Here is a 17,159-nt window from a genome sequence, read left to right as displayed (position 1 = left end):
TAACGTACCATTTACACAGTGGTCAGTGTATTTATAAAACAGGGAGAAAATGAAACACATGAGAGATAAGCATCTACTTATATGAACACACGTTTTATTTAAAAATGATTGGAAAACATACATGCTGGAGAAACGGCATTCCTTAAGATATCCATTACTCCGCACAGTACTTGGTAATCTATGGTAGAATAGTTTTAAATAAATAATAACTTTATAATTCCAATAACTTTGTTGTTCGAAGTACACCCCATCTGAGTTCACGCCTGTTATGCAAAACGCACACGCCGAACACTTCCGTCCACTTTTTAGGAACTTTATTTTAAAATAAAATTAAAACCATCGCGGCGTTTTTATTATTAACGGCAATTTAATCAGGTCTACAATTTGATACTGCTATACAGGTTTGAAGCATAGCATTAACACAACGGATAATTAAAAAAAAACTTCCACCTTAAGCACGAAGTCAAAAACAGCTATATAAACGAAATAATCACATATCCTTCAATTTTATTTAAAACCTAAATATCACAACATACTTTCTCAATTCAATTTCTTCCGTGAAATAGCTTTGCTATAGACATCGTCCCGCGAATGACTACGCTATCAAAGAACGGAACTCCGACTTTTCAAAGCAACGGTTGGTTGCATGGGGAGACTACAGGCCGCCTATAGGTGGAGTCTTAGGGAATTCCTAGTCACACGGTTGGTCCTAATAGATGTCAATTATCAAACGCTGGTTACGCCCCCGGGTGCATGGCGTGACCAGGCTCGGTTGAGCAGTGCAGTTGCAGTGTGATGGGGTCGAGGCCGGGGTTGACGCTTTGACAGCTAGTAGAGCAGCGAGGGAAAGAGAGTGAGAGAGAGAGTGAGGGAGGAAAAAAAAGCGAGCAAGCTGACCAGAGGCTGCACACTGCTAAAATATGTTCGCCAAAGGCAAAGGCTCGGCGGTGCCCTCGGACGGGCAGGCTCGGGAAAAGTAAGGTTTCATTTTACCCTTCTTATACAACCCTCTCCCATTACTCGCACGTTGAGTATTAGGTGAATAATTGTGTTTCAACAGCGTTTGCGGGACAGCTACACTATGGAAGAGAATTTCCTTCCTCCCCACTGCATGCTGCAGCAAAACAAAACACAGTAAATAAATAAACAAACAAAAAAGACCCAACCCAAAGCTTCAGAGCTGCCCATTTGGTTTTAAATACGCCGGATTTTTTTTTTCCTCCAAGCAAGCAGTGTTATTTTCCGAAACCTGGCTGCGTGCTGTAAAAGTAGTTTGAGGTATTACGGCTGAACAAAAGAAAAGTTTCAAGTCAGCAGACAAGAGAGCCGTTCTTGTGCACTTGCTACGTTTTCTTGGCATTTTCATCTTTCTCTTTTAATTCTGCCTAAATATCCTGATACCATTTGGCTACGGGGCAGGATTGCCTCGTAGCCCCTTTCGCGTCCCTTTCCTTTCTCCGATTGACGCCACGGGAAGTGTTCAAGTTGAAGAGCGCGGCGGGGATGTTAGCGATACGCTCGCCCTGCTCTTTAAAAATGAATGCCGCATCTTGTAAAACAGTTTGGCCGCGATGTAGCTTCGCAGCTGATCCGCAAGCGCCACAGTGTTGGTTAACACGGTCCCGATCGGCACTGCTGCGGTGCCTTGTCGCTGATTCTGCACCCATGTACGTCCTCGATTTGTGTTACCTTGCACAGTACTAGTTACAGATTTTTAAAAAAAATATTTGAGCAAGCAGCGTGCTTTCGATGGTGTAACAGTGGGCACCTCCCCCGTTCGTTCTCTTGTCAAATAATAAGGGTCTACGATGTTAAAATGTTTGCTTTGATAGACTAACCAAACTGTCTGTTCTTCTCTTAACAGATTAGCTTTATACGTTTATGAGTATTTGTTGCACGTAGGAGCACAGAAATCGGCACAGACCTTTCTATCAGAGGTAACTGTTTTTTTTTTGTTTTGTTTGTTTCTTTTTCGTACTTATTTTCTGTTTGACCCTCGGCACCTTTACATGAACATAGTCTTTGTTTTTACCAAGCCAATGTGGCCTCCATTTTGATTTTTTTTTTATAAATCAGTTTTTACTTCTGCATGTATTAAGTGACCTTACTTCATCTCTCCCGGGTTCATGTACAGACTACATGGGTTTGATGCTTTGCTTTGTGTGCTGTCATTTGTTTATAGATACGATGGGAGAAAAATATTACGCTAGGGGAGCCACCTGGGTTTTTGCATTCTTGGTGGTGGTGAGTACAAACCAATGTTTTTATATCAAATACTTAGGTGTCTTCATTAGGTCTTAGGTGATTGTATGAAAATCCCAGTTGTTTGCCATTGTTTCCATTTTTTACACGTGGATTTTAGAGTGCACACACATACACACTGCATTTGCAAATGTGTAGATTTTGCAGATGTCTTGTTTTATGTGAATGTACATAATTTAATATTTCTCTCAGTTCACACCCATGTTTTTCCCCAGTAAGAACATTGGCAGGTTAAGTGACTTGATGTATGTATCATAGTGCCAAACTAAGGGTTTACAGCCCAGTGCATAAACTGTTGAATGGCACTGTTCACCTCTGCAATTCAGACATACTTTGCCATATAAACACACAAACACACTGTATCCTTTGAAGTCCTTATATTAGTACATTATGTTAGAGTTGCATCAATATGCATACCTAGAGTAAAAGGCACAGACAATTTAACCTGTGAAAACTAAAAGAAATAAAGCATTTCAGTTACTTAATTTTCAGATGTTTTCTGTTTCTATAACTTATTTTTTTGGTTTGCAAAACACTTAAAATTTGTTTGTGTGTACTGAGGGAATCTCTGCCTTATTTATATTTTCACATAGAAGCCTCTTGTGTCACTGCTTTTTGTATAAAATGTGTTGGTAATGTTTGTCTTGATAGACATAATCCAAGAACTAAGTTTTGTTTTGTGAGGAGAACTTGCCCTTACTGAGAAGTTTTTGGTAATGGATCTTTTCATTGCACTTGCTATGCTGTCCCTAATTCTAACCACCTTTCCATTGCAAGGTCAGGTGGAGCCAGAGCTTATCCTACTGGCAAAACTGGAAGGTGCACACTAGCATAAACACAGTCATTCACTTTTGGTGTGTTTAGAGTCGTCCGTCAACATAATTTAGTAGTATGTTTGGAAGCTAGAATCCCAAAATGAAATGCTCAAACGTGGCGACCACTCTGTGTACAGTATATTTTAGATGACTGATTAATCCAAATGTTTGTTACTGCACACTGATAAGTGAAGAAAAATAAAAATGTGTTTTGCTTTATTCACCTTCACAAATTTAAGAGTGCACCTTATCACTTGAGAAATAAAATGAAACGTTACAATAATGTTTACTCAATAAAGTGTGTTAATGTATTTGTGTAAGTCTTAATAATTTTAAAAGTCTGTGAGCTTTACAACATCCTACACAAAAGTAGATATACATGCTAGTTTACATTTTACCTCTCTTCTTTGATTGATACTTTATACATATTTAAACTGTAAGTGTAAGGTAGCTTGGTTTAGGCTTTTATTTTCGTGGTTTTTGACACCCACAGAAGTTAACCTAACTACAAAAAAAAAAAAATATACAGAAATACAGTTTTAGTTGCCTAGTTAAACTTGTGTATTGTTCTCCATCGACCCTTGTAAGCGAAGCAGAAAATGCATGCTGAATGAAAATCATCAATTTGACAGTGTTCACATTGTACACTAGGTTAACTGTTGCTTTTATGAGGAGACATAAACAGTATATGAAAAGTATTTTTTGGGGTGTGAATTATTGCAAATTTCAGAGGTGATGGTCTTTGCTTATGTGCTTAGTAAATCTAAGCAAAATGTTAGGCCATAATTTAAGCCACATAACAAACAAAATACGCTGAAACAGGATAGTTGTTCCCCCCAGAAAGTCCTGAATGTCTCGCTAAATGTTTCTTCTTGTACAGCTGTTGTTTAACATACAAGTAATAATTAGTAACTTGATACTTTCCTGGTACAGTGTGTTTTGGGACCTTTACTGTGCAGCTCCTGAAAGACGAGATACTTGTGAACACTCAAGCGAAGCAAAAGCCTTTCATGATTATGTAAGTAACACATTTTTAATCCTTAAATTTGCAGAGCAAAATAAAATATTCTCTGGTTCATGTCTTAAAATGTAGAAAGTTGGGTTCAAAAATGTTCATTTGAAGCCATCCATCCATTTTCAAAGTCATGTAAGGTAGTTCAAGCGCGTTAATTCCACTCCCAAGTATTGGATACAAATGCTGATTCCTAATCGTGGCTAACAGATTGAGAGCGTGCAAACTATATAGTTGGACAGGGTTATTTTTTTTGTTTAAAAGCATGTGTCCTTGAGCTAGTTAAATTATGAGTACTGTATGTTGATTCCTTCAAATGTTGTTGTTACTAGTCATGAATGCTTTTATTGTGTAGCTCCCATTTTTGCTATTGTTTCACTGAGCTACAAAATATGCATTAAATGTTCTAAAGTCATGTGCCAACACTTTAGTCAACTTCTGTTGTTTTAAAAGTATTCTATAAATAAAACTGACTTTCCTTCATTTCACATAAACATTTGATCTTTTGTGTAATTTGTGCAGCAAATCAAAGTTTCTGGAGCTGGGGAACAAGCTGAATAAAACTGTTTTCTGATATTAAATTTAGTTGTCAAGTAAAAAAAAAAGAAGAAAAAGTCCTATACAGTAACTTAAATCCATTTTCCTCCACGTTTTGATAACCAATGCAGCAAGATGATGATAATGTGATCAAATTCTTTTTTAGCTGTCCTAGAGTAGTTTTTATGTTAATTATTTCATCAGACGCGACATGTTGTTTTTAAGCAACAAAAATTGTGTTTTTAGGTTTGGAAATATATCCTTGAAATGGTTGTTGTTGAGACTGTTTGTTTATTGTAGGTAAATGTTATTTGTAGCACTCAAGGTTTTTTTAAGCTGTGCAACATTGAGAACTGTAATTTGAAATGTGTGATTTGCAGCTGTATCGCAACTACGCACTTTAACAAAACCTCTCGTAAGGAATGTTTTCACATTTTTTTTCTTGTGGTCAAATTTAATTTTTGGTGCTTCTGGTTTTATTTTTAGCTTTTGTTAACATTTCTAAAATTTATTTATATTATGCTGTGTGTTAAAGTTTTACCAAAGTTCTATTGTAATAGCTTGAATGTTTGCCTTTGTGTGCATTCACATTCTGCAAAAGAAATTAGACTAATGAACCCTTTAATCTACTGCTATGTAACACCACTGATGAACTGTCATTTATATAGTGAAATCAATTGCTTTATTGATCAGTCACTAATTGGATAAAAATTAAGTTTCAAAAATACATGTACGCAAAGTAAACAGAATTTGTGGATGTGTTGTAAAAAGAGAACTCATCATTTGTTAATTTATTAAGACTCATTTTTACACCAAAAACAATGCATGACTTATCAATTTTGGACTTTTATTATTTTAAGTAGCTTTAAGATATGAGAGTGATGAAATCAAGTAGCTGTTCTTTTCCTCTGTGCCTTCCTTCTGTGCTGTTTGGCTTTAAGCTTTTTAGTAACCTTTTGGCAAAAACTCCTGAAACAGATTCACTGATGTGCTTGTGTGTGAGATGCTTTTGTATTTTTTTAAAGGTTCCTGACGTGTGTTCTTGGTTTTTGTTAGATGAATCCTTGGCTAAATGTAAGCAGTTCATTTTATGAATATTTTCTGTACACAAGTTTACAGTGAAGTATGAAAGAGTTGAACATTTTGTTGCCGAAGGTTTTTACAGCTTGGAGTCAAATCTGAGAATCCATGTTACCCACATACTACCTAAATATAGGGCACATAGTCCTTTACTGTGGTTTTATGTGTATGGTAGTTTTTTTTTTATTACTATGGCTATCAAATTTATAGTTAATCCTAGGCAGAGCAAGGTTCTTATTGAATGTACTACTTCCTTATCATCTGTACGTTAGGTGTGTAGTGAAAACGCACTCCTTTTATTTAATCTTATTTAATGGTATATGCATATTATTGCATATAGCTATTTAAGTTTCTCTTGATTGGTAGTTGCATTGTTTTTATAACATCAACCATACCACACACACTTCAGAAAAAGTCATTCACCTGCAGCAAAGCATGGCCAGTGGGAGTGAGAGACCGTCTAGGAAGGGCTTGGATTGCTGCTGGAAGTGCTGTTGGTTAGACCTGCACGAGGCACTTACCTTGTGGTCTGAATGTGCAGTGCAGTGATGGGGACACTGTGCTGTAAAAATGGTGCCATCCTTTGGATGAGAGGTAAAACTGAAGTCCTGACTCCTTGTGGTCATTAAAGATCCCTGGGCATCCTTCGTGAAGAGTATGGTGTATCCTGCTGTCCAGGCTAAATTGCCCTCCATGGCCTAGTCATTCTTACTAATCCCCTAATCATCATCTCTCTCTAATTGGCTATCAATCTCACCACTTCCCCACCTGAAAGCCAATGTGTGGTGAGTGTACTGGCGCAAAAATGGCTGCTGTCACATCATCCGGGTGGATGCACATTTGTGGTGGTTGAAGTGGCTACCCATTTACTGAAGCACTTTGAATAGTGAGAAAAGCTCTATATAAATTTAAAGAATTATTGATGCAAGGGTGTTCAGTCAGGACCCTTTAAATCTATGTGTTGTCTCAGTTAGTCTGTATAGTTTTTATGTGTTCCCACCTTGGCAATGATGAAGTAGGTAATACTATAAATGTAACTCTTGCTATTTTATGTTAAACAGTTCTGATAAAGACCAGCAATGTAAAGACCTAGAAAAAATACTATGAAAACCTTAGATTGGTGCTGTGGACCCTTTTTCCTTGCAATTTATTTAGTAGTACATATGATGTATAAAATCCAAAGGTCTGCGTTTAAAAGTTAAATTGAGCTCTTCTGATAATAGTTGTACTGCAAAGGTACAATGACTTGCACCTCTCCTTGGTTGTTTCCTGCCTTGCACTCAGTGTTGCTGGGATAGGCAACGGCCTCCTGAAACCTTGAATTTGATTAGGTTATTTTGGGAGTGAATGCATGAGTGAAAAATGTGAGTGAGTGAATGTGTATATTGTGAGAACTGCCGGCTCATTGATCGTTATTTCAGTATAAAATAAAGCAAAACTGTTTGTGGTTATTGTGAATAACTCGCTTTACAGCGCCTTATGGTATTTTTGTTTACTGTTTTCTTGTGTTTATCTTGTGCAAGTGAAATCAGCATTGACAAATGCGGTCAAAATTTGATTAAAATTTGTTTATAAACTTGGAGTCTGTGGACCTAGTTGGTTATGTGAGCTATAGCATCAGACACAGCACAGATTGTTAATGATTATTTAAGTCATGCGCCCCATCACTTTAATGAATGAAGAGAGTAACAGTGTGTCTCTTAAAGAAACAAGATAGAACTTGTGAATTGATTATTTACATTTTTAATTTTGGAATTTTTTTAAGCTTTTAAGAAAAAAAAATAAGTACAGAGCATCACATACTAATCCCCTGATATCTTTGTGTTATAAAACTGTAACTGGTTGAAAGCAGTCTTGCTTAAAAAAGAGCAAAATGTTTATGCAGCGGTGTCCCTAATGAAAACAAATTGTCAACAGTTGTTCAGTAACAGGCTAAATTAAAATCTGTAATTAGTCAATTAGATTAGATAGTTGGCACAACCTGATTTTATCATGCTGTTTGGGTTATTAAGGGGGGTGAGTTTTAATTACAGAATGCTAATTCTGATGAGTTAAAATACATGCAGACATTTTCCTTCTGTCACTTCTTTTTGAATGATTGTTGAAATGGATTTGGATTTTTATTCCTGGAGAAGTGCTGTACAGTGGTGAAGACATTTCTCTCTCATTTATCTCACCCGACTAGGTGGATTAATTTAACAGTTTACCTGTTACACAAAACTTTTCATGGAAAACTTAAATATTTAATATGCATATTAGTATTAGTTTGCCTATTCATGATCTATTTTGAAGAATTTTCCTTGTTGTTTTCCTTGCTGTTCACACTTAAAGAAATGTGGAACTAGCTTGTGTTATCAAGATATACAGTGGTGTGAAAAACTATTTGCCCCTTCCTGATTTCTTATTCTTTTGCATGTTTGTCACACAAAATGTTTCTGATCATCAAACACATTTAACCATTAGTCAAATATAACACAAGTAAACACAAAATGCAGTTTTTAAATGATGGTTTTATTATTTAGGGAGAAAAAAATCCAAACCTACATGGCCCTGTGTGAAAAAGTAATTGCCCCTTGTTAAAAATAACCTAACTGTGGTGTATCACACCTGAGTTCAATTTCGTAGCCACCCCAGGCCTGATTACTGCCACACCTGTTTCAATCAAGAAATCACTTAAATAGGAGCTGCCTGACACAGAGAAGTAGACCAAAAGCACCTCAAAAGCTAGACATCATGCCAAGATCCAAAGAAATTCAGGAACAAATGAGAACAGAAGTAATTGAGATCTATCAGTCTGGTAAAGGTTATAAAGCCATTTCTAAAGCTTTGGGACTCCAGCGAACCACAGTGAGAGCCATTATCCACAAATGGCAAAAACATGGAACAGTGGTGAACCTTCCCAGGAGTGGCGGCCGACCAAAATTACCCCAAGGCGCAGAGACAACTCATCCGAGAGGTCACAAAGACCCCAGGACAACGTCTAAAGAACTGCAGGCCTCACTTGCCTCAATTAAGGTCAGTGTTCGACTCCACCATAAGAAAGAGACTGGGCAAAAGCGGCCTGCATGGCAGATTTCAAGGCAAAACCACTGTTAAGCAAAAGAACATTAGGGCTCGTCTCAATTTTGCTAAGAAACATCTCAATGATTGCCAAGACTTTTGGGAAAATACCTTGTGGACTGATGAGACAAAAGTTGAACTTTTGGAAGGCAAATGTCCGTTACATCTGGCATAAAAGGAACACAGCATTTCAGAAAAGAACATCATACCAACAGTAAAATATGGTGGTGGTAGTGTGATGGTCTGGGGTTGTTTTGCTGCTTCAGGACCTGGAAGGCTTGCTGTGATAGATGGAACCATGAATTCTACTGTCTACCAAAAATCCTGAAGGAGAATGTCCGGCCATCTGTTTGTCAACTCAAGCTGAAGCGATCTTGGGTGCTGCAACAGGACAATGACCCAAAACACACCAGCAAATCCACCTCTGAATGGCTGAAGAAAAACAAAATGAAGACTTTGGAGTGGCCTAGTCAAAGTCCTGACCTGAATCCAATTGAGATGCTATGGCATGACCTTAAAAAGGCGGTTCATGCTAGAAAACCCTCAAATAAAGCTGAATTACAACAATTCTGCAAAGATGAGTGGGCCAAAATTCCTCCAGAGCTGTAAAAGACTCATTGCAAGTTATCATAAGCGCTTGATTGCAGTTATTGCTGCTAAGGGTGGCCCAACCAGTTATTAGGTTCAGGGGCAATTACTTTTCACACAGGGCCATGTAGGTTTGGATTTTTTCTCCTAAATAATAAAACCATCATTTAAAAACTGCATTTTGTGTTTACTTGTGTTATATTTGACTAATGGTTAAATGTGTTTGATGATCAGAAACATTTTGTGTGACAAACATGCAAAAGAATAAGAAATCAGGAAGGGGCAAATAGTTTTCACACCACTGTAAATGTCTTGCTTGTCATCATGGGGCAATGGTAGGAAAGACGAATATTGGTTAAACAGTTCCATTTTTGTGCTTTTTTTCTCAAGGAAGCCTCCTCTGAACCGGAAGCATGTGTATTTATATTGCAGGATTTTTAAATATTAGGAGTAGCATTCTGTTTGAATTGTGATGAGAAGGTCAGTTACATTGTATAAATCAACTTTTTTTTTGGTGATGACTGTTTTGCCTTTTACGTTAGAAATTTGCAAACTACAAAAAAAAAAAGATCATTCACTTTATCAAGCACACTTAGTTGACTTAAATTTCCTAATATTCCACACAGACAGATTTTGAAAGCTGCGTAAAGTTTTTTTTTCTACATGACTTGGTGGTTTGTTCCATGATTTTCCCAGTAACTCTTCGTCTTCCTGACTTTGGTGTTAACTGCAGCACCCCATTTACCAGAAAAGGCCTTTGTAAGATTTCTAATGATCTTTGTAAAGTTATTTCAAAACACTGAATATCGGAATCCACTTTAACTTGAACATTAATAGCATATTTGTTAAGCCCACTTTCACTCTCTCTCTTTGTTTAGGAGCCAATAAAGGAAATGGCAGACTACAACTTTTAAGTATATAAAATAAATTACTTGATTAATTGGAAGTATTAAGTGTTACATATTTTAAAAGCTGTCTGAATATTGTTTATTAATCATCCTTATTCCATATCTGGTTTTGATGCTAAAGCAGTTCCATTATTTCATCATTTACTGTTATTTGCCCAGGTGTCTGCTCAGCTTGTTTTTAATTGTCATTATTAGAATACAATAAACAAAGCAAACAACACAGAAAAAAGGAAAAATAATAGGAAAACCAATAATTTAATTGGGTCAGTTATGATCACTGATTGTGAATCTGGTTGGAACAAAAACCTGCAGCCACAGTGGGCCCCTAGGACTGAGTTTGGGAACCACTGGCATAGTGTATAATAATTACAACACCATAAATTGCAATGTTTTCACCAATAAATGTGAAAAATAAAATTGTACAGTTGGAACTATTTAAAATGTCCTTATTATGGAATAACTGATGAACAGTAATATCTAAGGAAAAGGAAACATGCACATTTGACTTCCAAAAAAAAAAACATTTCTTTTACACATGCTTGTGTCAGGGCAATTCAGTGACAATATAAGAATTTTGAACTACACAGTTATTTCCTTCATTTTCTGACTGAAAGTAATCCTTTGCAATCAAACTCATTGTTTTTGCAGCTGTCTGGCTTTTTGAACTTAGGTGACTTCAAGATGCCTATGCAAATAAGTCATACAACCAGTTTGACAGCTTTTCTCTGAGACTTACACAGGGCTGTCAAGCCAGATGCTACACAAAAGTGTTTGACTAAGTATGTATGTTTATATGTGTGTGTGTTTAGTTTATATATATATATATATATATATATATATATATATATAATATATATATTAATATATATATATATAGATATATATTTATATATTTATATATATATATATAGATTTTATATATATATATATATATATTTATATATATTTATATTATATATAAATGCTTGTATGTAACATTCACTTTAAAATATATTTTTTCATTACAGATGTATTTAACAATAAAGCGTACTTACTTTTTATTGATGTTTAACTGAGGTTTAAATTGTGAAAAAAGCACCCCTTTGTTTTTACAACAATAACTAAAGTCTCACACAGAGAGGCAGCCTGGGAATGCTTTTTGTTTGCATTGCACGTGGTTAGTTCTGTCTAGAGTAACATGAAGAAAGACATACTTGTCACTTTGATAGGAAATGTACTATATTAGACAAGCACATGCTTATGTGCATTTGACAAAGGAACAATTTTTTACTGGGTAAAAGTCTGTCTAATGAAATAAAAGCAATCATAGTTATCAAGGACCAAGTGCAAGTGTCCATCCACTATCTTTCTGATATTTAAGCAGGTATGAACCAAGATTTAACCTTAATTTAATATCAATTTAAAAAAAAAAATTGAAAACTGGAATAGCATACTATGTCATGAGTACCTTGTCATAAATGATCAAAAGCAGTAGCAAACATCCCTACAAGTGGAAGAGACCATTAGCCTGTCACTTGTTTAATTTAGGGGAAACAAATCTTTATAAATAAAATATATATTAATCAAAAATGCTTTTTAACAATAAAGCTCTGAAGAGCACAAAAGGCCCAGCAGGAGTTGTTGTATAAAGGCAATTCAGTGGCAATCAAGCCCGAAAAACACAAATCCAGAGAGAGTGGTCAAAAGCAGAGCATGATGGTCAAAATCCAGGAAATTCAAGTACAACAACAGCAACAATAATGATTACAAAGACTCTCTAACACCTGCAAATACAATGTATTGCATAGTCCCTTGATTTTGATGGGAAGCTGGCCCTAACTTTTAGGGAACTGTCCACAAAACCCACAGAACAAAATAGCAGATGCATAGACACAGAGAAATTCAATGATCTATAATACTGGCAGATAGTGATGATCAAAGCCTGTGGTGTTCGCTTCAGCAAAATCACTGAAATGTTTGTGAGCTTTGCCAAACTCCATGAAATGCATCAAAGTCAATGGGGATGGCAGAAATCAACTAGTGTTGTGTTGACTTGACTATAATGGAGCAGTGGTATTTAAGTATCCTTGGGGGCTGGGGAATAGTCTGTCAACTGTGCTGGACCAACAATTATGTTCAAATGTGGTATGAACTGCGAGACAGCATTACCAACTACTAAGCCACTGTGCTTCAAACAATAAAAGAGGTAGATGGAATGAATTCCACAAACAAAATACATTGAACAGCCTCAAACTAGCAATAAGTGAATAAAATATAGATCATTGTGCTCATAAGCAGGGCTGTGGAGTTGGTAGATAAATCCTTTGACTCTGACTCCTTAGTTTCTGGTAGTTCTGACTCCGACTCCTCTGTATTTAATATGCTAATGTATTTTCCATGTTGATTGAAGGAAGGCAACATACACATCATTTAACCACAGAACTACTGGCTAGGACAAGGGTGGCGAACTCCAGGCCTGGAGTGCCACAGTGGCTACAGGTTTTCATTCTGACCCTTTTCCTAATCAGTGACCAGTTTTCACTGCTAATTAACTTTTTCCCCATCACTTTAATAGCCCTGTTAGAAGAGTTCAGCCCTCTGAATTGATTCCTTTCTTCATTAAATGACAGCCAAGCAGAAATGAGATGTGAAACGAGCTAACAGATGACCAGCTAAACTGGGGTTTCAAACTCCAACCAATTTCACTCCAATCACTTTCTTTAAGAGAAGCCAATTCTTGGCTGTTAATTAAACCCGTTATTTAATTCCATGGCTGCTTGTTGCTCTCATTCTGCCTCAGCACACATTTCCAGAACTGTTGTTTTTCTGTTCTTTCTAAGAACACCGTCAAAATGTTTTAGTGACCTGAGAGATCAACCTTACCAAGACCATCACCTTTCTTTAATTTCAGATATTGTGTAATGGGCACAGGGGAGCTGGTTATGTGGTGGCTTGTTTTGTGTCTCATTATTGTTTGGCTGCTAATTAAAGAAAAAGAAACAACTATGGGGCCTGAGTCAAGTTAAGTAAAAGAAGTAATTAGCTGCAAAAACTGGTCACTAATTAAGAAGATGGTAAGAATGAAAACCTGCAGCCACTGCGGCACTCCAGGCCTGGAGTTCGCCTCCCCTGGGCTAGGAAGCTGACTGTCTACCACACATCAGGCCATAGCACATACCTCCACCTACATCATTACACTTGTTTATACTCATATTAACTTGTTAAACACATTATATCTGAAATAAAATGAAAACACTTTTTGTAATATACCATGATACAGATTACATTATGTGAATGTCAGGTTGTATAATAGCTCATCTGAACTTCACACTAGTAGTAACACAACTATGCACTGGGCTTTATTCTTACATCAGAGAAATACAGCAAGTTTAACAACAGTCATAATTAAGTTTTTTTTTTTTTCATTAAAATTTTAATTTATTTGGAGTCTGCAAAAATGTATTGACTCTGACCCCGACTCCAGGTACCCAAAATTTTCTCAGACTCCTCGACTTCGACTCCACAGCCCTGCTCATAAGAGATGCACTCTTTGGGGTACACTTTAGCTGTGCCACTAAATGGGAGCTTGGGACTGATTCGTTTCAGTGTTAGAAGAAATAGCTCTGGGCGTGGCTAAAATATCTTGTTTCCCCATGTATCCATGCAGATATTTCACATTCTTTTTCCATCAAGAAGAAATAAAGAAACACCTTGTAAATAGTAATATGTGATTTGTATTTATTATTTCAAAGTGTATATTGTGTTTTCATGGGGGGGCTGCGGTTAGGGGCCAGCAGCTACTTTAAGGCTTACATAATTGAATGCCTAATTAGGCATGCACTACTGCCTGCCAGTAGGGATCAGTGTTATTTATCCAGAGCTAGTATTTTTAATATTCTCATTATGTCAGCTAATGTACCCCTCATAAAAATTATTACAGTTTTTTTTTTTTAATTTACTAGGGCTTTGCTTGCCAACCCCCCCCCAGGTGGGCGCTATGCACTAGCCACTTTGGGACTCTGCTGCTTGCGTATGGGAAGCGGATGTACAATTAAAACAGATTATTTTCATGGAAATTGTTACATATGCATAATAGACCCAAGTATTTTACATTTACAGTGAGTAATTAACCATAGTAATACTAAAATGTAATAAATTGAAAGAAAATTATCTTTCAAGTTGTGTTAGAGGTATTCGTTGCATTATACGTTTTTGTTCTGTTTGACTTTGAAATTAACACGCAAATACATTTTAAACTTACACTTTTACTGTAAAACTATAGTAAAAACAATATTTGGAATTAACTTTTCATCAATATCGCTTTGAATTTTGATTTTGTGTTTGGAGTTGCATTGTGACAATGCAATGTATAACTAATATTGTTTCTTTCACTCTAATAAATAAACCTACTTTTTCTAATGTTTGGCCCTGTTATTTGTTAATTGTCATAGCAAAAGCTATTCTAACGGGAAACTAAATGTTTTATTACGAATGGGATATTAAGATCTCCGTTGTTGTCTAGTGTCATCCGCGGAAGATGTACTACATTACTTTTCTTGTTGCCTGTTAAAATTTTACATGTCAGAATTGTTCAACGAATTTTGAATACAACTAATCTTGTCCTATTGCATAGCCCATTACACATACATAAATTATGAAATAACATTAAGATATATCCTTCTTTCAACAGTAATTCGGCCGGTGGAAGACCGGATGATGTTAACAGTTGTAGATATTCTACGGGATATTGTAAGTTGATGATTTCATCCTCTGCATCACCACCAACTGTCTATTGTTACACATTTAACTAATTTGCCGTGTAGTCGATCAATAAATTTGTCTTCATTGTTTGTTGGTGCTAGGATTGCCCTTCTACTCATTTCTTCTGTTGATAACCCTTCGGGATGAAATTCTTCAATAAGATTTAGACATAAGTATTCTTTTATTGGGAACCTAAAATGAGGAAAATATAAAAATTTATAAGAGCTGAGAGCGTAGGAACTGTGTCTGACAAAAGCATTCTGACGAATGGGAGGTCAGAGGATTGTGGGTGTACTTCGTTAACCTGAAACGGTTGAGAGGAGGGCGGGACTTGATAAAATCTCTTGCCAATAGTCTTCTCTCGCGGGACTTGAGAAAAATCTCTTGGCAATAGTCTCGTCTTGTCTCAAGATTTTCTTTTATAATAGTGAGATATACTGTATATAATTGCAAGCAGGATGGAAGTCTGGCAGTGTTTCTTATCTTTGTGGCTTTGGGACCCTTTTAACTTTTTAGGTTTACAGACCACCCCTATACATTGACCACATACAGCAAGATTTCCTCTTGGTGAAATGATGGCTGTGGTGGTGATTGCAGGGTGCAAATAAAATGCAGCATTGACAAGCGCTTAGTGAACAGGGTGGTTGTAGTTTGAGGCATATTTTGGTGCATATTTTTTTTCTCCCATATGCTTCTGACTCTGCAATGGCCTTATTCACATCAGCATTGATCTTAAAAGTAAGCATGCGTGAAAGTTCTAAGCATGGTCGCTACAGCTCTGTGATGTTATACTAGTCTCATAATGCATCATGGAGCACTTGGGGAAAAAATGTTTGCATAAGCCGGCTGCATGGCAGATTTCTGGGAAAATATTTGGTGAATATGGTCACAGGCAAACACAGCATATTCACTATGAAAAACATTTAGGTGAATTTCGCCAATCATTGCTACTGACAGACTACATAATTAAACAGATTATTAAAAATAAAAGAATCAAAAATGAATGAAAAATATTTAAAAAAGGAATTTGAACTCCAGCCAGGAGAGGAATCCTGGCGGAAAAATACTGACTGTTGAAAACTAAAGCAATAAATTAACCCACTTATTCACTACAGACTCCTGATGTACCTACTTCTACTTAGAAACTAACTTTCAAGGCTTTTTAAGAACAAAAAACAGTCTTGGCAACAGGCAAGCTTAGTGATGGTTATACAAGGAGTACATCAAGACTCTTCTTTGCCTTTTGTTTTCCCCTTGGCATATTATTTTTCGCCTGAGTTGTTGCTTATGTGGGTGGTAGTCACATTTATTTCAGTGTTAAAAGAGGATCTTCATCAGAGATCTCTTGGCTCATGACTTGCTTGAACAAATAATAAATTGAAGAGAACTCTTTAACATTTTTAACATTAAATTGCAACAAAGCATAGCTGTTGCTAACTGGCACGCTTAAGAGTAAACTCCTTTTTCTTTCACTTTTAATATTTACATTTATTTATTTGGTCGACTCTTTTATCCAGAACGACTTAAAACATTTGGGTTGCATACAATGTACGATATTGCAACGTTTTTATGCCCAGTTGCAGTCTCTGACCGATTTTTTTCAGAGTTAACACAAATTTCAGCTTTATCATTTGTTTCACATGCAGGTGAGAGGGTTTGCAATGTTGGATTGCACTCTGGTCTGAGGATTTCTAATATATCAGAAATTATAGCCCACTGTCTTGAAGTGTGAGCAGTCTCATGAGCCAATTTTTCTGATGTCGCCATCAAATTTCCTAAAATTTATTGTGTGTGTTGTAACAATAATAACCATAAAAGAAAAAGCTAACTATCATATGGTGATACTTTTGTCATTGGCCATTTAGTTGTATGTGTATCTTAGGATGTCTTTGCTAGAAGAACCTAAAATAAACACACACAATGATAAATTACATAGATTGCGTACCTCCAGTTCCCTCTTTAAAATAGACTGCATAGTCTGCACCTTACCAACTATCTGTGTGTTCAGCCTTTTTTTTTTTTTTTGGTAGTTTCAGAGCACATCAAGAATCAGCAACACAGCTCTTTTCTTGTTTTCTTGTTTGACATTTTGAGAAGCCTGTGGCCATATTGTTTTTTGAATGGGTAAAGCTTTATTGCAAAATGTCAGCCATTAAT

General features: G+C 36.3%; 1 protein-coding gene across 11 annotated transcripts in view; it reads left to right on the top strand.

The window, feature by feature from the left end:
* Positions 1–730: 730 nt before the first annotated feature.
* ssbp3a (single stranded DNA binding protein 3a) overlaps positions 731–17,159 on the top strand; it is a 206,700-nt gene continuing 190,271 nt past the window's right edge. For 4 of the 11 annotated variants that reach the window (XM_039736138.1, XM_039736136.1, XM_039736134.1 and 1 more), the window contains exons 1-4: positions 921–976; positions 1,865–1,937; positions 2,183–2,244; positions 4,011–4,095. In XM_039736138.1, the coding sequence (XP_039592072.1) occupies positions 921–976; positions 1,865–1,937; positions 2,183–2,244; positions 4,011–4,095 (276 nt within the window). Of the gene's footprint in view, positions 977–1,515; positions 1,668–1,864; positions 1,938–2,182; positions 2,245–4,010; positions 4,096–17,159 lie in introns of those variants that run through there. The other 7 variants (XM_039736128.1, XM_039736130.1, XM_039736135.1 and 4 more) reach the window with 6 other exon arrangements.

This window comes from Polypterus senegalus, chromosome 14 (genome assembly GCF_016835505.1).
Source record: "Polypterus senegalus isolate Bchr_013 chromosome 14, ASM1683550v1, whole genome shotgun sequence".
NCBI classification, from domain to species: domain Eukaryota; kingdom Metazoa; phylum Chordata; class Cladistia; order Polypteriformes; family Polypteridae; genus Polypterus; species Polypterus senegalus.
Note: the sequence above shows the minus strand (reverse complement) of the source record. Positions and strands in the feature narration are given on the sequence as shown.